Source organism: Microcaecilia unicolor, chromosome 5, assembly GCF_901765095.1.
Source record: "Microcaecilia unicolor chromosome 5, aMicUni1.1, whole genome shotgun sequence".
Classification (NCBI taxonomy): Eukaryota; Metazoa; Chordata; class Amphibia; order Gymnophiona; family Siphonopidae; genus Microcaecilia; species Microcaecilia unicolor.
The window spans coordinates 162,171,780-162,196,469 of record NC_044035.1 but is presented as its reverse complement, the minus strand read 5'-3'; the positions used below and the strand labels follow the sequence as shown (position 1 = coordinate 162,196,469).

Below are 24,690 nucleotides of genomic sequence, written 5' to 3'. Positions count from 1 at the left end.
CAGATCTCTTACTGGTTGGTGGGGGATCAAATACTTATTTCCCTCTGCAGAATGCAAATAAATTCATATACTTTCCACAATGTGATTTTCCGGATTTAATTTGTGATGTGCTATCTCTCACTGTTACCAATAACCTACCCTTCAATTATGGGCTGCTCATGTCTTTGTCAGTGGGCAAACTTACAAAATCAGCAAGGGATCAAATACTTATTTCCACCACTGTATTTGGAGTGTGTACATTAAAATTTCCATGTGTAAACCCTGAAAAAGTTAATAAAATTTGCCTGAAGTGCAGAAATGCTTTTAAAAATTACTCCTACAAGGAGGTTAAAAAAAAAAAGGATTTAGGGATAGTTATCAATGGGTACTGTCATTTAAGATGTGTCATTTTACTACTAACTCGTGCTATTTTAGCACAGGTCCCATTTTATGCATTGAAACCTGGTTATTATTAACTGGGGTTAACTGTAAAATAGCACATCGTAACAATAGCTCACATTGATAACTTTGGGCTTCTTTTAAAAAGCCATGCAGCAAATGAGAGGAAACCCATAGGAATTGAATGGGCTTCCTCTCATTTGCAGCGCAAGAATCTCTAGTGCAGCTGTGTAAAAGAAGGCCTTTGTTCTCTAATGATCTACAGTAGTGCTCCCCAGTCTTTCAGCTGCCCAGGTTGTGACTCCAAATGCAGGGTCATGACCCACAGTTTAGGAAGTTCTGACCTACAGCTATCTACTCTGTTGGGCTTTCAACATGTGGAAATGCATTTCATAATATATCTAATATCCATGTACTAATTCTAATAAAGGGAGCAGAGAAGGACATACTTGGAGTGGTTTAAAAAAATATTTGTCTCCATTTGTGAAAGTTGCCTAGTAAAAAGCAGGTTGTATTGTGGGTGTATAGTGCTATTTTATGGTAACCAGTAGTTTGGGAGTATATGCCCAGAACAGACTGATATTTTTAGTTCAGAAGGGAGACTGCCATTTTCACAGAGCAAAAAATGAAAGGGTAAAGAAGTGATTGTGACCAGAAAACCAAGCAGACATGACTTGAAGACTATAGAGCAAGAAAAGATAACATACGATGAGCTGTGCTGAGTCAGACCAAAGTCCATTGAGGTCTGATAGTGCTCAGTATGGGTCAGAAGTATCTGGCAGATCTCAAAACGTACATTGCCTTTACATAACTCATTTCTAGGGATAAGCAATGGCTTTCCCTTGTTTACTTGGTGAATAATTACTCTGTCCAGTTAATGTTGGAAATGGATGTTTTTGTCGCCCATAACTGGCACATAAACAACCATTTCACTATATATCTTAGAACAAATTCTACATCGGCAGATCTGTTCTAGCAGAACTTGAGATATCCTGACCTGGACGTCTCAATTCTGATTTGCACATCCTTTCTAAAATACCGCTCTCATTGGTTGCATGCGATACTTGATTTGATTCTTTCCCAACCAGTGAAATCTGTGGGCACCCCCCCCCCCCCACCCCTTGTGCCAGATAGCACAGATGTGCACAGATGAAGAGGGAATGGCAAGAATTCCTTGATGATGGTGTCCATATGCTTTTCTCATCTCTGTACTATTGATTTTCTCTCCAGGAACTAGCCTGTTTTGAACCTCATTATGGAGTCCTTTTACAAAAGGTGCGCTAACGTTTTTAGCGCACACTAAAAATAAGTATGTGCTAAATGTTAGTCGCCCATATATTTCTATGGGCGTCGCTAGCATTTAGTGTACGCTAATGATTAGTGCACCCTAGAACTGCTAGCGCACCTTTGTAAGAGATCCCCTATGTTAGGGCACCTTGACCATCTGCTGTAGCAACAGATTCCACAGTTTAACTGTGAAAAAAAATACTTTCTAGATTGGTTTTCAATCAGCAGGTTGTTAATTTCTTGTTCTCTTGTTTCAGTGTTTGAAAGGTTAAACCGTTATCCTATGTTTAAACTTTTCCACCTTACTGTTGTATAGACTTTTTGCATTAATTGTGTTTTAAGAAATATGATATAAGGAATATTGTAATTAAAAATTCCCAGTGGATCATTAGAGTAGTATAAGAAGAGATTCTTCCAGATAAAAAAAAAGATACTATTTAATGATTGATAGCCATTTGTTGTTTTATTAAGTGACTGCTGAATTCATAGATAAACTTACAAAGGTGAGTGGTTTCACTAGGCACATGGATTTAATAATATTGTTATTATATGGAAAATTATCTTGTAAAACTTCTGCTTTCTGCATGAGGAATCAGGAGATCTGGTAAACTGGTGATCTGCAAGAAAACTTACGGTGGTTGTAATCAGGGCTGGATTACACTATATTGGGCCCAGGGCAAGCATACATGTGTGCCCTCCTCCCATGGACTCAAATTACTTGCTCCCCCCTTTCCCTCAGTCACATTTATTTTCCTTGAAACCCCCCCCCCCCCCATATTTTTATTCTTGACTTTTCCCTTACATTTTTTTTGTTACATTTGTACCCCGCGCTTTCCCACTCATAGCAGGTTCAATGCGGCTTACATATTATATACAGGTACTATTAGGGGAAGTGCATAGTCCTGCTTCGGGTGTGGTTGCAGTAATAGTTTGTGAGTGATCATGGGGAGTAGGCAAGCACATGCTTCAAATGGAGTGGCTTAATGGTTAGAACTGCCAAGTTACCCAGTTCCAGAAGGGAGATTTAGGCCAGTTCTGGATTTTTGACAGTCCTATCCCAGTGCATTATGGGAGCCTCTGCACTGATTTCAGTGGGTACAATCAGGAACTACAAAGAGCACACTGAATTGGGATGTAAGTTTAAAAACAGGACTGGCCAAAAAGTCTCCCTGCTGGAACTGAGAAATTTGGCTCTGGAGTAGTGGGCTGAGAATCTGGGAAGTTGAGCAAGTCATTTACACCCTCTACCACATCTTTATATATAAAACTCACCTTCAACGTTCTATTGTCTGACGTCACTGAAGCCAAGGTTCGTATGTTCGAAGCTCTGAAGCCACGAAAATCACAGTCTCTGGGCCCCGCCCTCGCATCAAACGTTATGACGTTGAGGGCGGAGCAGATTCTCACCTCCAACGTTCTACTCAGGCCACAAACTCCGGATTTCCACACTGTAACTCTGCTCCGCCCTCGCATCAAAACGCGATGACGTTGAGGGCGGGGCACGAAAACCGCCACCCACACAGAGCTACGACAACGGAAACATCGGCGCACGCCACAAACCAGGTAAAACCGCGACGAGCCATGCAGGGCTAACTATTTAACATTTGTCCATTAGATTGTAAGCTCTTTGAGCAGGGATTGTCCTTCTGTGTTAAAATTGTACAGCGCTGCATAACCCTGGCAGCACTTTAGAAATGTTAAGTAGTAGTAGTAGGGCTAACAAACCGTATCGCTCCTGCCCCTCACCAGAAATGAGCCACCTGCCACCAGAACCACGTCGGACTCCCCCCCCCCCCCCCAAGGAACAACAGCGGCGCGGATGACGGTCCTGCCCCCTCCCCCCGCCACACACGACACTCACAAACAACATGACCCCACTCCTGCAAAAAACAAACACATTCTTCCCCCTGAAACGGAGAAATCTAAAAGGTCAGAGGGAGGCAGGCGAGCAGGCAGCCAGCCTCAACTTCTCAGGGAGCCAGCCAGCCAGCCTCAATGTGGTGCAGCGGAAGAAGGGAGGGAGCCAGATGAATCATGCTGGCAGTGGCAGCAGGGAGGGAGCCAGATTGAACAAATTTGCCACTGGGCCGAGCTGCATCTACAGTCCTTGTCAGCAGCTCACATTGCAGGTCAGAGCAACGTGCAAGCCGACTATCTAAGCAGGCATCAGATCGATCCAGCGGAGTGGGAACTAGCAGACGATGTATTCCTGCAGATATGTGCCAAATGGGGCAAGCCAGTGATGGATCTTATGGCGACCAGTTCCAATGCCAAAGTCCCGTGCTTCTTCAGCAGACGGAGGGATCCTCGCTCTGCCGGGTTGGATGCCTTGGCTCAACCCTGGCCCCTGGGCTTGCTGTATGTCTTCCTTCCGTGGCCCTTGATAGGGCGAGTGCTCTTGCGGATTCGGCTGCATCCAGGAGAAGTGGTGCTCATCGCCCCGGATTGGCCCAGGAGGCCTTGGTATGCGGACCTTCGACAGATGCTGTTGGAGGCTCCCTTTCCGTTACCTCTGGTTCCGCACCTGTTGTCACAGGGTCCGGTGGCCATGGAGAACGCCTGCTGCTTTGGTCTTATGGCCTGGCGATTGAGAGGGCGCAATTGAGAGATAAAGGCTACTCAAATAAGGTAATTTCCACTCTCCTGCAGGCCCGTAAGCGCTCCACTTCCGTGGCTTATACCAGGATTTGGCGCCTGTTTGAAGTCTGGTGTGTTTCAAGAGCGCTTTCTCCGTTGCGGGCTCCTGTCTCGCCGATTCTGGATTTTTTGCAGGATGGTGTACACAAAGGCTTGGCCTATAATTCCCTGTGGGTGCAAGTGGCAGCATTGGCCTCCCTGCGTGGCAAGGTTGAAGGCGTGTCCTTAGCTGCTCATCCAGATGTGGCACGGTTTCTTAGAGGGGTGCTTCGGCTCCGTCCTCCCGTGCGGGCACCTTGTCCAGCTTGGAACCTGGGGTTAGTATTGAAGGCCCTTCAGGGGGATCCCTTTGAACCGCTTCGGCGTGCTTCAGAAAAAGATTTGACACTGAAGGCCGTCTTTTTAGTGGCCATTACCTCGGCGAGACGGGTGTCAGAGCTCCAGGCACTGTCCTGTAGAGACCCTTTTCTGCAATTCTCAGAGTCAGGGGTCACGGTTCGGACCATGCCTTCCTTCATGCCTAAGGTGGTTTCAGCGTTTCACCTAAACCAGCCTGTTTTTCTTCCCTCCTTTGTTGAGGAGGAGTTTCCAGATTCATTTGGGCAGTTGCACCTTTTGGATGTGCGCAGGACTCTGTTGCAGTATCTGTGAATTACAAATTCTTTCAGGACCTCTGATCATCTTTTTGTGCTGTTTGCAGGTCCTCGCAGAGGGTCTTCAGCGTCTAAAGCCACTATAGCCCATTGGCTCAAAGAAGCTATCTTTTCAGCATATCTGCTATCTGGCCGGCCTCCGCCTGAAGCCTTTAAGGCATATTCCACAAGAGCGATTTCCTCTTCTTGGGCTAAAACTGGAGCACTCTCTCTTCAAGAGATATGTAGTGCAGCTATTTGGGTTTCTAAGCTCTCGTTTGCCCGACATTACAGGCTGGATGTGGCTGCCAGGAGAGACGCGCATTTTGGAGCACAAGTGCTGGCGCGTGGTGTGGCTTGTTGCCACCCTATCTAGGGATTGCTTTGATACATCCCACTCGTAATGGATTCATCTGCTTGATGACAAGGAAGGGAAAATTAGGTTCTTACCTTGGTAATTTTCCTTCCTTTAGTCATAGCAGATGAATCCATGAGCCCTCCCTTCATGTTAATTTTATGTTCAGTTTTTCCTGTAGATATGTTCTCTCATTGGGAGAAGTTGGAAAACAGTCTTCAGGATTTCTGTTCAGTTACAGGAGGATGAGTCCATTCCCTCCAGGAGGATGAGTCCATTCCCTCCTTTGACTTATAGCTCCAGTTTTGGGGCGTTCATCCGCTGTGAGGAAAGTTCATGTTGTTATGCTTTGCGGTGTAACACTGCTTTGGAAGCTTCATATACTGAGAGGCAGATGAAGCTAGCTGGCCATGAGGCACTATGGTTTTTCAGTGCTCTCTATCTCCCCCTGCTGGTTGATGGACTCAACCCACTCATAATGGATTCATCTGCTATGACTAAAGGAAAGAAAATTACCAAGGTAAGAACCTAATTTTCCGTTTGTGAACCATGGTGCAGATTTCGAATGTGATTCGTTCTTTGATTGGGAGCCAGTGCAGTTTTGCTCGGAGGGGTTTGGCGCTTTTGAATCGGATTTTTCCAAATATAAGCCTAGCTGCCGTGTTTTGAGCAGTTTGAAGTTTCTTTTTGATTTGTTCTTTGCATCCCGCATAGATTCCATTGCAGTAGTCTACATGGCTTAGTATCATAGATTGTTAGGTCAAGGGGCCGTCTCACCCTTCCGACATAAAGCAGCTTAAATGGGGAGAACTTGGCAGACTCCTGGGGTACTTCTCTGTATGCAAATAGTAGATAGGGCAAGTGCTTTTCCCATCTTGGTTTCCCGACTCCACAAATGTCTTAAACATATGCTTTAATGTTCTTTTAAATCTCTCCACGAACCCATTAGTTTCAAGGTGATCTGGGTAGTAAGTTTGTTTACTACCTGGGGGAGTACCTAGGGATTTCAGAAACTTAGTAACTGTTCACAGGTTATAAAATATAACTGTTCACAGGGCCTCAGTAAAAAGATCTTTCTCCGCTCCCTGGTTGAGACTGGGGAAAATCCAGTACCTTCAGGATAAATTTGAAATCCAGGGCCTACAGAGCCCAGGGCATCAAATTTGAAAGTAGCTGCCCAGTGGTCCTGCAGATTGCCTTTCCATAAGCTTAAACTGGAAAAGAGAGAGTCTTTTTCTACAACAGCTTTGAAACTCATAACAAGTGCCATCTGCTGGCCAATTAGGAGAAATACACTTAAAATGAAATACAGTTTTCAGGCTTAGAAACCCACTGTTTCATCGCAGAGGGTTAATCACCTCACTCGTCATTCTGATTTCCAGATCATTTATAAATATATTAAATAGCACTGGTCTCTGTACAGATCCCTGCGGCACTCCATTATTCACCCTCCTCTACTGAGAAAAATGGCCATTTAACCCTACCTCATGTAAATGACACCCATGCCATACACACACCAAAGACTAACTGAACACAATACACCCTCTCACATAGACAATAGCCCAATCAACAGAAAATCACCAAAACGCGGAAAACCACAACAGAAGGGAAATAAAGACCCTACTAGAATAAAAGAAAGACAGCTTATAGAAATCCACACAACATCAAACACAGACTCCTACCAAAAACTTCAGGTGGGTTACATAAATGCCAGATCAGTAGTCAACAAAACAACCATAACAGATTGGATCACAGCAGATAACCTCAAAGTTCTAATCATCAGCGAAACCTGGATCCACGACCTCAAGGACCCCATAATTTTGGACCTATGCCCCCCTGGCTACAAAATTACTCACTGGACAAGGAAAGAAAAAAGAGGAGGAGGCTTAGCACTAATATATAGATCCCACTTCACTGCAACAACAACAGCCGAGTCTATAACACCAAAACTTGAAATCACCTCAGTTAGAATTAACCACACTACTCTGCTGGACAACCTAAACATTGTCTTGTTCTATAGACCACCAGGCAATTGGCAAGAATGCCAACCACACTTCATGGATTTCATATCGAATACCTGTGTAGCGAACTCCAACATACTTATTATAGGGGACATAAACGTACACTTAGAGGACAGCAACGCAAACAATGCATGTGAATGCAAGGACTTCCTCCGGCTATGGGACCTTAGCTGGCCTAAAATGCAAGCTACTCATATTAAAGGCCACACAATAGACCTCATCTCTCACAAACTAACCCCAGACTTAAACCTTATACTAACAGAAACAAAATGGACAGACATACCATGGTCAGATCACTACAAACTAAATCTAACACTACAATGGAGGATAAAAGGCACATACCTCAAGCAAGAACGCACAACCTACACCACGAGAGGACAAATTGACCCTGTAACATTTTGGCAACAGATCTACACTAACGAATGGAAAACACAAACAGACTCCATACATTATCTACTAAAATGGGACGACAGGTGCAGGAACACACTAGACAAAATTGCACCATTAAAAACAAGAACCACATGACGACAAACCTCAATACCTTGGTTCAACGAAGAACTAAAAACAATAAAAACACAAGTCAGGAGATTTGAACGAGCATGGAAAAAAATGAAAAATGATACACTGAACGCATGGAAACAAATGCAAAGAAAATACAAATATACAATAAGATAAACCAAAAGAACGTACTACAAAACCAAAACAGGACCAGACTACAAAGATACACACAAACTATACCAACTTGTGAACAAATTATTAGACACCACTCCGGTTACCACAACCAGCATAGACACCCCATCAGCAGAAAACCTTGCCAAATACTTTAATGAGAAAATTATAAAACTACGAGCAACGCTACCACTCAATATCACTGATCACAAAAAATTCATGGACTGTCTGGACCCAAATCCCGATGAATACCCAGCAGATCGAATCTGGACAAACTTTGATCTAACCAATGAAACCATCACTCAAGCAATCAATAAATTTGCCAAAGCCCACTGTAAACTGGATATATGCCCCAATCAAACATATAAATGGCAAGTGACCGACTCACTTGCAAATGAGCAGTAGAGACTTTCCTCTCTGTCCCGTCCCCGTGTCAAGACGTGATGACGGAACAGAGAGGGAAACTGCGCTAAGGAGGGAACCGCTCCCTCCCCCCCCCCGGGGTCGTCGCCGCACCCCCCTGAGGTAGCCGCCGGACCCCCTGCACCCGGGCCGGGCCCTCTCTTCTCCATTGAACTTACAGCGCCGAAACCGAAGTAGGCAGATCAGCTGCCGTTGGCCTTCCTTCCCTGCCTGTGTCCCGCCCTCGCCGACGTTACATCACACGAGGGCGGGACACAGGCAGGGATGGAAGGCCGATGGGAGCTGATCTGCCTGCTGCGGTTTCGGTGCTGTAAGTTCAATGGAGAACAGAGGGCCCAGCCCGGGTGGAGGGGGGGGGGGCGATGGCGACCTCAGGGGGGAGGGGCGGCAGCGACCTTGGGGGGGGGGGCAGGAGAAATGCTGGACATGGGAGGTCTCAGAAGGAGGGGGGCCTTGGAGCTGGGAGGGATGGACGGAGGGGAGCCTTGGAGCAGGCTGGGAGGAGGGTGGGCCTTGGAGCTAGGAGGGAAGAGGGGGAGGGGAGGGGGCCTTGGAGCTGGGAGGGAAGCAGGGAGGATGCTGGACATGGGAGGTCAGAAGGAGGGGGCCTTGGAGCTGGGAGAGATGGACAGAGGGGGCCTTCGAGCTGGCTGGGAGGGAGGGACGGAGGGGGGCCCTTGGAACTGGGAGGGAGGGCAGGGGGCCTTGGAGCTGGGAGGGGAGGAGGGCCTTGGAGCTGGGAGGGGAGTGGGGAGGGACTGGGGCCTTGGAGCTGGGAGGGAGGGACAGAGGGCCTTGGAGCTGGCAGGGAAGGAGGGAGGGCGGGGTGCCTTGCAGCTGGGAGGGGAGGGGGGAGGGAATGGGGCCTTCGAGCTGGCTGGGAGGGAGGGACGGAGGGGGGCCCTTGGAACTGGGAGGGAGGGACGGAGGGGGGGCCTTGGAGCTGGGAGGGGAGGAGGGCCTTGGAGCTGGGAGGGGAGTGGGGAGGGACTGGGGCCTTGGAGCTGGGAGGGAGGGACGGAGGGGGGCCTTGGAGCTGGGAGGGAGGGACAGAGGGCCTTGGAGCTGGCAGGGAAGGAGGGAGGGTGGAGGGCCTTGTAGCTGGGAGGGGAGGGGGGAGGGAATGGGGCCTTGGATCTGGGAGGGAGGGAGGGAGTTACACATCAAAATAAAACATACCAATACTCGCCCGTTTTAACGGGCTTAACGGCTAGTAAACTAATAAAACACGCCCCCCCATCACTACATAACAGACCTCACGTCATATTTGAACTACATGCTACAACATGGTCTTTTCCCCAAGGACAAAGGAAATATACTAACCCCTATACCCAAATATACTAACCCCTAACCCCTATACCCAAAGACTTAAAGAAAGAACCAACACAACCAACTACCATCCAGTAGCATCCATACCTATGGTAGTCAAGCTGATGGAAAGCATGGTAACGAAACAACTTACTGACTACTTAAACAAATTCACAATACTACATGAATCACAGTCAGGATTTCGATCTAACCACAGTACTGAAACAGTACTAGTCACTCTCCTAGCCAAATTCAAGCAAACAATTGCAACCGGAAATAATGTGCTTCTCCTACAGTTTGACATGTCCAGCGCGTTCAACATGGTCAGTCACCAAATACTATCGAACATCCTACAGTACTTCGGGATTGGAGGAAATGTACTCAAATGGTTTGACGGATTCCTAACCGCAAGAAAATATCAAGTGATATCAAACTCAAAAACATCATCACAATGGAAACCAGAATGCGGAGTGCCACAAGGATCACCGCTCTCACCAACCCTTTTCAACTTAATGATGACACCACTAGCTAAAACGTTATCCAACCAAGGTCTTAACCTGTACATCTATGCAGACGATGTCACAATCTACATCCCGTTCAAGCACGATCTAACTGAAATCACAAATGAAATCAAACACAGTCTCCAAATAATGAACACATGGGCGGATGCATTCCAACTAAAGCTAAACGCAGAAAAGACACAATGTCTTATCCTCTCCTCGCAATTCAACACGAACAAACCCACCACCATAAATACCTCAGATTACACCCTTCATATCTCAGACAGTCTGAAGATCCTTGGAGTTACAATTGACAGGAATCTTACACTCGAAACCCATGTGAAAAACACAGCAAAGAAAATGTTCTACTCAATGTGGAAACTAAAAAGAATCAAACCTTTCTTCCCAAGGGAAATATTCTGCAGCCTGGTACAATCAATGGTGCTAAGCCACCTAGATTACTGCAATGCCATCTATGCAGGATGCAAAGAACAAATCCTCAAGAAGCTTCAGACTGTCCAAAATACAGCAGCCAGACTCATATTTGGAAATACGAAAGTGCTAAACCCCTAAGAGAAAAACTTCACTGGCTCCCACTAAAAGAACGAATTGCGTTCCAAGTTTGCACCCTGGTCCACAAAATCATTCATGGTGAAGCCCCAATCTATATGTCAGACCTCATAGACCTGCCAAATAGGAATACAAACAGATCAGCCCGTACATTCCTGAATCTCCACTACCTCAGCTGCAAAGGACTAAAATATAAGTCTACATATGCATCTAGCTTCTCCTACATATCCACACAACTTTGGAACGCACTACCAAAGGCCATAAAAACAATGCATGACCTAGCAATCTTCCGAAAACTGCTGAAAACCGACCTATTCAAGAAGGCATACCACAACATTCCTAACCACAGACTTCAAATGAACTAGACAAAACCGTACCCCCACACCTGACTGATACCAAATGACTACTAATGAAAATCACGCAACACGCACTATCACTTTATTGCCTATGTCTTTATAATGGACTATCTAACTTATGCTATAATTAACTCTATCACTCAGGAACCCCTATGCAATATCAAATTGTATCATATTTTACCGTGCATGCACCTTAAGGTAACATCATTTGTAATTCTCGACCCGGAAATGGCGATCGCCATTACGGCATAATGTAAGCCACATTGAGCCTGCAAATAGGTGGGAAAATGTGGGATACAAATGCTACAAATAATAATAATAATAATAATAAATGTAGACACAGAAGAGAGGGTGCAAGAGTACACAAACACAGAGCAGAAGAAAAAAGCACAACTGGGCCTTCAAGATGATGACAAATGAGAATCCTTTATTCTTCTAGACCTGACACGGGCCGTGCTTCGGCGCAACAGCACCTGCCTTGGGGTCCAAAACAAAATAAGTTCTTTGAGGATAAAAATTAAACAGACAAAATATCCTTAAGCAGTACTGCAAAACTTTAACTGCACATCAAACCACTGTAGTGAACGCTGTTGGTTATTATAATACTGCCAAAAGAAGGCTTAGTAATGAGCGTGCCTTGTTTTGAATATGTGAGTTCTTCCCTTGTAGATTTGCATTGGCTACCAGTGTTTTGGTGAATTATATTTAAGTCTCTGCATGATTTTTCATTCTCTGGTAGATGATGCACCTTTTTTTATTTTACTGGTTCTTTTAAACTTTATGTTGCTGAAAGAGACTTGGGGTCTAACAAAGAAAGTTGGTTCAAACACCTTCTGATACAGCCTATAGACTGCAATCGTTCTTTTAGAGTTGGTGGTTCTTTTGAGTGGAATCACTTGCCTAATGAGGATAGAAAATTGACAATACTGTTAAAGTATTTAAGAGCAGTCAGATAACTTAATGTAATGGCTTGGTTTTTTTTGTAAGTACAAGACTGTATGATGACCGAATCTGGTACTGTGTCATATTGATACAAAGTTGTGTTTATATTTGGATTTGATTTTGTATGTTTTTAAATTGTATCTCACCTATATTTATTTATAGTTTATAATTTATTAAAACTTACTATACCGCTCAAACTAACTCGCAGATCTGGGTGGTTTACAATCTAAACTAACAACAAAAGGAAAAATTGAAAGGAACTACAATGTGTGGATAGGACAGAGTACAGCACTCAATAGTAAAACAAGCTCATCGGTAAACAGCAACAAACAAGCAAATAAAAAAGGGTTAAGGGAGTGGGGTAGCCTGGATGGGTAGGAGAAGCTGGGATTATACAAGGAAAAAGAACAAACAGTGGATATGGACAACCCCCTTTAATCTAAATTAAATGCATATTCAAATAGCCAGGTTTTTAAGGCTTTCTTAAACCTTTTGAAAGATAATTCTGAACATATAAAAGGAGGAAGACAATTCTAGCAAAAAGGTGCCTGGAAATAGAAGGCACAGTGGCGGGCTGATAATAACTATTTTAAATAAAAAAAATTAAATTTAAGGAATCACACCTTTTAAACTGCTTTCCTCTCTCATCTCCTATCCTGATCATAGATAAACAGAAAGCACATACATGCTCATGCGTTCACAAAATGCAACCCCCCCCCTACACACAAGAGCAATTAAAAAGAAGTTCATGAGCCATGCTCTGCATGCTTTTTACACTTGTTATTTTAAGGTGCTACCAAAAAGTCAGCATGTTTCCTACTTTCCCAGATCTTATCAAGTTAAAAAGGATAACAAATTTTCTTTTTCATGGATATCGAAGTGTGAAGTCCAACAAGACTCCCTCTGCTTTCCCCTATTTTATTTAATGTTCTAATGTCAGCTTTCTAGATCAGGTTTGAAAACCTATATTTATGACAATAATGTAACAGTTATAATAACTTTTGTTGATACATCTGAGATTTTTCAACAAATCAAGAAGTGAATAGGCATCTACCCTAGTTGGACTGCAGTTTTTACATAAATTTGAATAATGAAAAAACTAAATTCCTAGTTTTAGGTAACTCCTTCAAGCCCTACCTCGAAACAAACCTCTATAAATGGAGCTATGTTTACTTTAGAAAAAACATTTGAAAATGTTTGATGAACATCTTGCATTTGAATCACATATCAAGTCGGTAACAAGTAAGGTATTATACATATTGAGGAAACTGCGAAGGATTAGATCTATCTTAACTTCTTTGCCTTTAGACTTGTCGCTTAAACTTCTGTCTCACACTGATTATTGTAATACTATATTTGTAGGATTATCCAAAGGATTCATTAAAAAGCTGCAGAGTACAGCGACTCAATTGATACATTCATCATCAAGGTTTGAATCGGCTTCCCCTCTTGTGTTGAGCCTACATTGATTTCCGGTTAAGGCTCGCATTGTTTTTAAACTGTGTACCTTGACCTTTCTTATCATTCATGATTTCTGTCCAGAGTATCTAGTTAGCCTTGTAAATCTCACTTATAAGAGTAGGGCTGTTTCATACGGGCTTCCTTTATTGCTGCAATATCCAAGTCCAAAACGTAGTCAATAAGGAAGTATTCAATGGTTTGTTTTCATTCCAATTCTTTACCATTGAGTATCAGGAAACTTGCTCATTATAAATCCTTTAGAAGGGCTCTCAAAACCTATCTTTTTAACAATTTATTTCACTAATGTATTGTAAATATATAATTATTAGATTCAATTGTATTTTTCCTGGGAATGCCCAGCTTCTTCAACTTGAAACCTCATAGAACCCTTATAAGACCTTGTGGGGTAGAAATACTTATTGTATTGTGTTGACCCAGCCCTATGCAAGCTTAAGTCACATGGTAGAGGAACTTCAAGCTGGTCTCAAGATTTCAAGGCCCTCAGGCCTTAATTACATATCTCAAGCTTACAGAGAGCTGAATCAGTGGGGAAGTAGGAAATGCTGTTTCTTGGGTAGCCGCAGACAATGTAGGCAGTGGAATAGTGTAGGTAACAGCAGACGCATGGGGGGGCTGCCCCCCCCCCCCAGTTTGGGCTCAGGCCCCCATCCCAAATAGAGGCACTGTCTTCTGCTTTGACTGGTGGGGGTACCCAAGCCCTGCCAGCAGAAGCCCTCCTACAACCAAAGCATGCCATGTTTTCTGGGCTGCTGCTGCTGCCTCCCCACACATATATTTTGTGAAACTGAGCATGCGAACGGGTGGGGCCTTGTGCCGTGGCGGCCTAAGAGAAGCATCAGGCTTCTGCTGGTGGGGCTTGGAGCCCCTGCCATCTCTAGTATATGGGGTCCCATGGGAGAGGCAACATTTTGTGCCTCTCCCACTTTGGGCTCAGGCCCCTCCTCAAAGCTTGAGATCTGGATTATGGCCTTACAAATTTTGTCTCACTCATCATCAGTGAAGGGGGAGGAGAGACAGATGCTCTCAAAAGATGTTCTGCCTCTGGCACACAGTAAGGTAAAGGGAATATGTGACAGGTTCCCAAGCCCATTTATTGCTCAGAAGTGAAGGATATGAGAGAGATTAACAAGAACTGAGTGGGATGGGGTATGAGAGAGAAAGACAGATAGGCTGGGTAAAGGCTGGGAGTTGGGTGTATGAGAAAGAAAGAGAATGGGTAAAGGCTGGGGGATATAGGGTAGAGGGACTGGGTGAGAGCTTGGATGGGGACCCAGTCCATGGTGATGTGTGAAGCAAAGAGGCAATTGCCAGTTGCCTCTTTGCTTCACCTGTCAAGGGAGTGGTGGCACACACCTGACAGCATGCTTTTGGAAGGGAGACTGCTGGCTTTGCCAGTGATGTGTAGTGGTACCTTAAGGGACTGATTTACTAAACTTTTTTTGCCAATAGACTGAGAAAAGAGCCTTAATAAATCAGCTATGAAAGAGCTTCTGATTTTGGAGGGGATTCTTCCCACACTCGAACTTCATTAGGGAAAACATTGGGGAATGGGGAAAAGAGAAGTGAGAGAGATCTCAGCCATTGGCTGCTAAGTTTTGGGTTGGCTTCTAGATTCACTGAAACTTTGTTGAGGCCTGTCCTAACCAATATTGAGTCAGATGTTATCTTCAGTAGCCAGGCTGGGCATGGATTAAACATGCATGAACCTCTAGCAAAACATGTCAGGAGTACTTTTAGATTCTTTAAAATATCCAACTTAACTTGTACTTACTTATCCTTTATTTAAATTCTCCTCTTCTGAATTAAAATGTGCCTTTCCTAAAGCTTTTTCTTTGTTTTCTTTCTCTTTATGTAATTTAGGAATCTTGAAAAAGCAATGCAACACTTTTCCATAAAAGATTCCACACAGCTCGGACCCTCTACCAAATCACACACTATCCTAAACAATTCTTTTGTTAGAATTGTAACTTCAGAATTCTTTCCATAACCATTTTCTTCCTTGCCTAAAGTTACAGGCACATTCCTCATTCACTTGAATCTACAGTATAGTCCTTTCAATCCATAAAAGTCTGGCCTGTTCACTGAACAGTCCTGTAGTATTATCAAAAATAGACTAATTTTCTCCAATTCTTAAAGGCATTGTAATGGTTTCCTTTATACTTGGCACTGAACAGATACACTTTGATTTGATTTGATTTAATTACTTAATATGCCGCTTAATATAGTTGAGTTTTAAAGCAGTTTACAATAAAACAGGAACAAGTACAATGAATGTTCTAACAAACCAAAATCAAAGTAGCCAGTTCTTCATTGTAGGAGTACCTTATTCCAGTTTCTCAGATTCTTGGCACCTGTCATATGAGTACAGCAGTGAAGATACCTGAAACTTATTTTGAGTAAGACGTACTGATAATCGTAATGTGTTTCCTATCAGTGCCATCCATGACTTCTGTATTGCAAGCTTCCTCTTCAGCAGTCCATAACGCCTCTGGCTGTTAAAACTTGAGACTGTGTGTCTCCTCGGAGGAGCTGTGCTCTGAAAGTGCTTGTCCAGCTTCACATGTTATGTTTCCTTCTAGACCAGTAGCATTCTAAAGTCTCCTTTTACTAAGCCGTGCTTGTAATTCCCATGTGGCAACTGCAACAAAGCCCATTCAGTTCCTGTGGGCTTTGTCGCATGCCATGCCGGGAATCACTAGCGCAGCTTAGTAAAAAGGTCCCTTAGCTTGCTAATGCTACTTTTCCTGATGAAGTCAAGTAAATGTGCATTTTATCTGTTAAATGTTCCATACTAAGGTGGTGGTAAAAATTATTTGTGTAACAGTATAGTCCACTTTCACACTGCAAATGTCTTTTTTTGATTTTCAAAAGATTTTAATTTATGTTATCCTTGGTAGCTCTTAGCATATTTGTCTTCATTCTCATAGCATCCTACCTCTCTGGGCAGGTGTGACAGGAACGGTGACATATTGATAGATCTAGAGACGGATACCAAACAGCAGAAAGATGTCTGCCAGAGGGGGGAAGAAGAAAACCACCAAGCTGTCTCGTTCATCACGGGCAGGAGTTATTTTTCCTGTTGGCAGGATGATGCGCTACCTAAGAAGAGGGACACACAAGTACCGAATAGGAATGGGTGCACCAGTCTACATGGCAGCTGTCATAGAGTACCTTGCAGGTAAGCTATAAACCATTTTTTTTCTTGACATCTTTTGAATAGTGAATTAACTGCATGTGGAGGGTATCAGAATGATAGAGCACTATAACCCATTATCCTTCATGTGGGAGCCCTATATTCAGCATTTTGCTGATCACTGTCAACGTCATGCCCAGAAATTCGATGCTGGGCCATGTTCGGGTTTCATCACTAAATTCCCGAGTTCATGGGGGTCAGCTGAAGCATATTTGGTTTAGTGCGATATTCAGCACTTAATCAGCTATGGGACACCACGTAAAGATTTTTATGCAGTCCTATTTATGCAGTTACCTTGACCGGTGGCAGTTACCTTGGCTGAATACTGGCTGTTAACTGACCAAGTGCTGACTCCACTCCTGATATGCCCCCAGAATAGCTGGTTTTGAGATAGGCATTAACCACACATTTTCAGTGGCACTAACCGGCCATTGAAAATGACCGGTTATTCCTGAACAGGCGGTTTCTGGACAGTTAAATCACTTTGAATATTGACCTGTGGGTTGATAGATATTTGTTGGCTCGGGCATTATTTGGCTCTGTCCTAGAAAAGATTTTACATACTTGAATGTTACAGAACAGAGAAGTAGATGAAGACATCAGTGACGAAAAATATACCATGAGCTGAGAGAACATGATAAAGTGGGGTTGTTTGTAATGGCTACAGTATTGCCAAAATAAAATTTAAAATTAAAGATCAATTTCCCATGGTTATAGAAACCTACTCAGATGTAGAGAAAAAAAGACCTGTCTTTATTGACTTCTAAAATGACTCGGCTCAGACCGTGTTTCGGCTGTAGGGCCTGCATCAGGAGTCTGTAATAAATATATAAACAATGTAAATATAAAAGCCCATTAAAAATGTGTCCAATATGATGTCTATGTATAATAACTGAAAGAATTATATGTATAAAGAAATGCATAAAGATAAGTAAAGCAGTTAGGGCCCTGTTTACTAAGCCGATCCGTAGGTGCGCTAACTTTTTAACACGCGCTGACGCTAGAGACACCCATATATTCCTATGGGTGTCTGTAGCATTAGCGCACACTAATGTTAGCATGCCTATAGCACGGCTTAGTAAACAGGGCTCTTAAATTCCATAATTATCTACCACAAGCATTACTCGTAAAAGAGCCCTTTTACCAAGCTGCAATAAAAGGGGCTGTGTTCTAGCAGCGGCTGTTTTTGCCACACGGCCATTTTGGAGGAGCACTTACCTCCACCCATTGAGGTGGTGGTAAGGGCTCCCACGCTAACCCGGCGGTAACTGGGCAGCCTGCGGCACTACCCAATTACTGCCGGGTAACCCCTGCCCTAGAAAATCAGATGTGATTTTCTGTAGCACCGGAAATGGTGTGCACTGAGGGCAGAACTACCGCTGCACCCACGTTGGGCCGGTGGTATTCTGGGTTGCCGAATGGCAACCCTTTAGTAAAAGGGCCCCAAAGTGGTGGGCCTTTTCGTTTTATGAGTAATGCTTGGGGTGGATTATTGTGGAATGTAACTGTTTTACTTATCTTTATGTATTTATTTACACTTGAAATTCTTTAACTTTTTACCGTGTTTCCCCGAAAATAGGACATCCTCCGAAAGTAAGACCTAGTAGAGGTCTTGCTTAAATTTGAAAATATAAGGCATCCCCCGAAAATAAGACCTAGCAGGGGAGGCCTTATTTTTCGGGGAAACATCGGGGTCACCCCCCCACCCGAGATCGCCGGCTCCCCCCCTCGATCAGCGGCTCCCCCCACCCTCAGTCACTCCCGGAACCAACCTCTTAACCGCTTCCTTTCACCTTCGCACTTGCCGCAAGCAGCAGGGCTGGCCACTCCTTCCTTCCGTGTCCCGCCCTCGTCTGACGTTACGTTACGTCAGGCGAGGGCGGGACACGGAAGGAAGGAGTGGCCTGCCCTGCTGCTTGCGGCGAGTGCGAAGATGAATGGTGAAAGGAAGCATTTAAGAGGTTAGTTACTTCCGGGAGCGACTGAGGGCAGGGGGAGCCACCGATCGAGGAGGGGAGCCGGCGATCTCGGGGGGGGGGGGGAGTGACCCCGATGTTTCCCCGAAAAATAAGGCCTCCCCTGAAAATAAGACCTAGCAGGTCTTGGGGAGCAAAATTTAATATAAGACAGTGTCTTATTTTCGGGGAAACACGGTATGCATTGACATATTGGACACATTTTTTATGGATTTTTGTATTTATATTGTTTTAATATGTATTTATTGCAGACTCCTGATGCAGTTCATATAGTCCAGTGATGGGCAACCTTTTGAGCTTGGTGTGTCAAAATTCGCCAAAAAACCGAGCATAACTCGGGTGGTGTGTCACTTCGAGAAAAAAAAACATAATTTCGCGATATTTATAGTTTAAATAACAAAAATGTATAATTGTAATATATAACTGTATTTAATAAACCAAAAACTAATTATTCCTTAGCGTCCCTCCGGACCGGACCAGGATTGGACTGATGGGTTGTGCTCGCCTACCAGCAGGTGGAGACTGAGAAAAAACTCTGACTCTAGAGAGCCAATAGGAGCCCTGGCCATGTGACCTTAGCCTCAGTATTTTCTCAGTCTCCCAGCAGGTAGGAAGTGAGCCCATTAGTCTCTCTCCTTTTCTCTTTAGATATTACAGATATTTGTGATATTTCTTCTGTGCCTGGAATCTTATTTAGAGGCTTGACAGGGTTTCCTTTCTCTTCTTTCTTTGACAGCCTCGGGGGTGTTAAACTCGGGTGTCTCGAGTCCACCCCCCTTCCTCCCCATCTCCCTGGCTTAGCAGGGAAGGGCCGTCTTTTTCTCTGGAAAGGTGTACCGTCTTTGGGAGAGGCAGCCACTTTTAACAGGCAGCTGCTTTAAAAGAATTAAATCAAATAAAAGGAAATTCAAAGAAGCAGCCTTTCTTTCCCCAGACTTCTATCGAGCAGGCAGCTCCAGTGTTTTATTATGATTGAGGGGTTATAAAAAAAAAAAAAAAAAAAAACAGAAGAAAATAATTCAGTGTCTGTGACTTTAAACAGCGATTTTTCTCGTCAGATTTAATTTCCTCCATTTTCTTGCGTTTTGGCGGCGGCAGTTTAAACAAATGAAAAAAAAAAAAAAGAAAGGTGCGAACCGCGTAAGCGCGGCCACCTGTTTTTTCCAATATGGCTTAAAAGTTCAAACAGCTGCTGTCGGTCAGCGTCGCGCAGTTCACGCAGCCGGAACGTGTAAATTTTGCTCTCCCTTCAAGGTTTCATCGGGTCCGGTGCTGCCTCCGGTTTTTTCGGGGTCTTTTTCGCCGGCTGTTGTTTCTTCACCGTTCCACTGGGCTCCGCTTGTTCGGAGGTGTTGGGCGCACTGTTGATGATCGCCACGGGGCCAGTGGCGCGAACGGCGGCCATTTTGTTTCTCCCTCCGTCTTATCAGTCGGGGATCTCTCTGCTGAAGGTAAGGCTGCAGTTCATAGAGCAGTTCGGCTCCAAGATGTGTACACTTTTGTATGTGCTGAACGGCGTATTCTAAAATGCTCTTCACATCAGCAGGCAATATTTGGTTGAAAGGGGGCTCCTTTCATATATGGATATATAACAAGCTTTTCTTGTTTTAAATTTCTATGTATCACGGGGCTGTTAACACTAGTTTTTTCTGGTGCTCAGTCATTTTTCATTGCCTGGTGGAAAATCTACATCTTATCATAATATCATAATTCATTTCAAGCATTTTTCTCAATAGCTGTAGTATTATACAGTGTTTTAAGAACTTTAGAAACTTTCTCTATAGGCATAGAGTAAATTTCTGTCTTTCTCATTCCCTGGTGAATAGAACTACATTGTCTAAGAGTCAATTGATTGGTACTTTGCAATTCTGACCATAATATCTTAGTTCCTTTCAAGCATTTTACTCCATGCCTATAATGTTATATAGTGTTTTAAGAACTTAACAAACAATCACTCTCAATGGCTGTAGTGTTATACAGTGTTTTCTTTTTCAGACTTTAAGAAGCCTTCTCTAGAGGCATACAGTAGATTGTTCAGATGCCATTGGGATATATCAGCTCTTTCATATTCTCTGAGGGACAGTCCTGTCTACCAAGCTCCCAATCACTCAGCTGCCTTAGCAGGCATGCTTTATTCATGTCTTCCCTTCTTTTCCAACTGCCTTGAAGCCTCTCATATTTCATTTTAGCTTTCTTCTGGGTTTTACAGGACATATGGTCACTTAGAGAATAAAGTCATCCTTTCCTTTTGCATATTTCCCACTTAAAGATAGTGGAAGGTCCTCAAACCATCTACTCGTGTTTGTCTCTACTCTATCAGTTCAGCATTGGCAGATTATAAACATCCTGGTTTGGTCCAGTATGCCTATACATACCATCTGCTATCTCTTCCTCTTCCTTAGAAACCTGATGTTATATCAAGCTTTCTTGAATTCAGATACAGTCTTGTCTACACTGCCTTCACCAAGTGGCTGTGGCACAACTTCACTTTTTTCGTTACAGGTATTTTCCAAGTTTGTCCTTTTTCATTTTCATTCTATGCGCCTTCACTCCAGAGTGTTCTTTCAATTGGAAGGGGATTCACTCACTTCCTGTGTATTTATGCCATAGGTACATAAGTATGGTTATGCTGGGTAAGGCCTAAAGTCCATCAAGTCCAGCATTCATATCTAATGGGCATAGGTACATAAGTTTTGCCATTCTGGGAAAGCTCAAATGTCCACCTTTCTACAACCAGAACAGCATTAAAAAAAAAAAAAAACCTCTCACGAGAGTATCGAACAGAAATCTCTGCTCCAAAAGCAAGGCTTTGCAGTAATTCTGCAAACTAACGCATACAATATTTGCCATGGCTGTTCACCACTAGGAACACCGGGGACCCTGGGCCTAGGTTCGGTGTTTTAACCTGAAACAAGCTCAACATTCATATCTATTGGGTGTGAGTCTGGTACTACTACTACTACTACTACTTAACATTTCTAGAGCGCTACTAGGGTTACGCAGTGCTGTACAAATTAACAAAGAAGGACGTTCCCTGCTCAAAGGAGCTTACAATCTACATCTCATTGAGGGAGGACGCATGACCGTGGTACATGGATTAGTGGTATGTGGATTAGGGAGATCCAAGAAATTACAGGCCGGTGAATCAGACGTTCATACTGGGACAATTTTTTTCTGTCCGGAGCGTACTACCATAGCTGGTGGACTCCTATATTCAGAACTTTCTATATTCAGAACTTACCCAACTATGGAACGCCATAGAGATAGGGTTGGAGTTTGTAGCCCTATTTAACTGGTGTCCTTGGTCACCCTTCCTCTTCTCCTCAGGATCCAGAGAATGGCTAATTTTTTGCTTATGCATTAACCGGTCATTTTCAGCAGTACTCTCTCTTCTGTTCTTTTATAGATCTAAGAGGATGTTCATTGCGCTCTTAGGGTCATTTCATTCTTACCTAGACGACTGCCTATTTGGAGAAAGTCTTATCAGCAGAGTTCTCAGGTCACGCACCGGGTGTTGCATTTCTTACAGTCTCTAGGTTGGGTGGTGATTGTAGCCAGGCCTCTCAGTTGATCTCTCATTTGATCTCTCATCAGATATCTCTGATTTTCTCTTTGTTTAGTCAGGGGGGCGCACAGTCTTTTGTCTCCTCTGCAAACATCCCAGTTTATATTTTTCTTGGTGACCTTGGGCCTTCGGCCATTTCCTCGCTCTATTCTGCAGAATGCAATTTTACTTTCTAATGCCCAAGAAGGAATTTTCCTTCATCCTATTGCGAATCTCAGGGTCATCAATCGCGCTATTTAAGTGTCATCTAGTTATCTCAAGAACCTTAGTTCTGTCATTGCGATGCTTCGTGCAGTACACTTTTTGGCAGAAGCTTGTTTGTATATATTTTTTTTTCTGGGGGACCTCAGCAATTCGTTTTACCTTCGGGTGAATTTTGTTTTCCCTACTGACAAACAAGGCGGAGAGAGCTATGTTGGTCCTTGCCATGGCAATGGGTTATGTCATCCGCCAAGGAGGAGTTAAGAGTATACTCTTGAGTTTGTAGTCATTTTTTCTTAGTTGTCTCACCCTGCATTTAGGTGAATGGACTCTCATTTTTTCAGCCTTACTTCCTCACTGCAACACTTCAGGGCTATCTCTTTTTGCCTTCAGGCTCACGAACATTTCTTGCTTCTTCCGTTCAGCAACAGTCTTGATGGAGACAGGGACAGATGCCAACGTCCAGCAGGGGTTTTTCAACCTTCTATATGCGTTTCTTCTGTCATCTCACTAGGTGTTCACGCAGAACCAAGGCACCTTTCTACATCCGGACCCCCAGTCACTCAAACTTATGGCGTGGTTACTGGGTCCGCAACGTCTTTGATATTTTCGCAGGAAGTACTTCAAGTTTTAATTGCTTCCAGACAGAAATCTACATTAAAGTCCTATGAATCAAAGGGGCGACGGTTCACTCTGTGGTGCTCCTCTCGCCACTTCATTCCACAAACAGTATCCATTTCGCATGTTTTGGAATATCTTCTGCATCTTGCGAAATCTGGTCTGTCTTACTCATCCATTAGAGTTCATTTGGCAGCTCTATCAGTGATGCATGATACTGTTGACAACCGCACGCTTATGCAGCATCCACTGTCAAAGCGGTTTTCTTAAAGGAGTCCTGCACCTGTACCCCCCGCTTCGTCCACCAGCTAGGTGAACTACGTGAACAGACTCTTAAAGTTCTGTTTTCTAGTAGTCATAACTTTTTCTATAAAGTTTTCCTCTTCAAGCAGTGTTTCCTAGTAGCCATTGCAGCAAGTAGATCTATGTGTGGAATACTTCTACGGTTGGTAACTTCTTTTCGGTCTGCTGTAGTTTAAAGTTTTCACCTTTCCCAATCGGTTTTTTCTTATTGGTTTTGTCCTTCTAGCCAGTAGGCGTAAAAGTTTTTCATTGTTTCTAACCCGCTATATCTCGAAGGATCAAGGAAATGAGAATGTCTATTTCTCTTCTCGCTGAGAGGGCAGTTCCACAGCGTATTACAACATATTCCACAACTTCAGAAGTGGGCTCTATTCTTACTACAGCGATTTTTGGTGCTCTCGGTGCACATTGGTAAGGTGGCAACTTAGTCCTAGTTTCATTTTATTTTGCTCATTGGGACACACTACATGTTAGTTGTCGCCAGGTGGCCTATGCAGCATGAACATTTCTCTGCAGTTTTCATAGGGTCCCTCCCTTCAGATTACTGCTTTGGTACTTCCCCTCAGTCCAATCCTGGTCCGGTCCGGAGGGACGCTAAGGAAGGAGAGATTAGATCTTACCTGCTAATTTGCTTTCCTTTAGTCCCTCCGGACCGGACCAGGCCCCTCCCATGTTCTCTCTACTCTTTAGCTTCTTTCATTAAGTAGGAAGTGTATTCATTCCTTTATGTTTTGTGGAACAATACTATATATATACAGAACTTTACGTGGTCTATACCACTTCTCTGGTGGTTGCTGGTGAGCTCAATTGCTGGAATCTATCTATAAAACCTTAAATACGCCATACCACTTCTCTGGTGAGAGTTGTGGCTGAGCTCACTTGCTGGAATATCTATAAAACCTTAAATATGATTTACCACTTTTCTGGTGAGAGTTGCTGGTAAGCTCAGTTGATGGAATATATATAAAATCTTAAGTGGGCCATACCACTTCTCTGGTGAGAGTTGCTGGTGAGCTATAAGACAAGGGAGCCATACCACTTCTCTGGTGAGAGTTGCTGGTGAGCTATATTATACGTGAGCCATACCACTTCTCTGGGGAGAGTTGCTGGTGAGCTATTTTACATGTGAGCCATATCGCTTCTCTGGTGAGAGTTGCTGGTGAGCTATAGTACAAGTGAGCCATACCACTTCTCTGGTGAGAGTTGCTGGTGAGCTGTAATACATATCGGGCCATACCACTTCTCTGGTGAGAGTTGCTGGTGAGCTCTGATAC

At 43.8% G+C, this 24,690-nt stretch overlaps 1 protein-coding gene across 2 annotated transcripts in view; it reads left to right on the top strand.

Annotated features, from left to right (window-relative positions):
• LOC115470394 (core histone macro-H2A.2) overlaps positions 1-24,690 on the top strand; it is a 184,442-nt gene that overhangs the window by 6,191 nt on the left and 153,561 nt on the right. The window contains exon 2 of one of the 2 annotated variants that reach the window (XM_030203527.1): positions 16,508-16,738. In XM_030203527.1, the coding sequence (XP_030059387.1) occupies positions 16,567-16,738 (172 nt within the window). In that variant the 5' untranslated portion in view covers positions 16,508-16,566. Of the gene's footprint in view, positions 1-16,487; positions 16,739-24,690 lie in introns of both variants that reach the window. The other variant, XM_030203526.1, reaches the window with a different exon arrangement.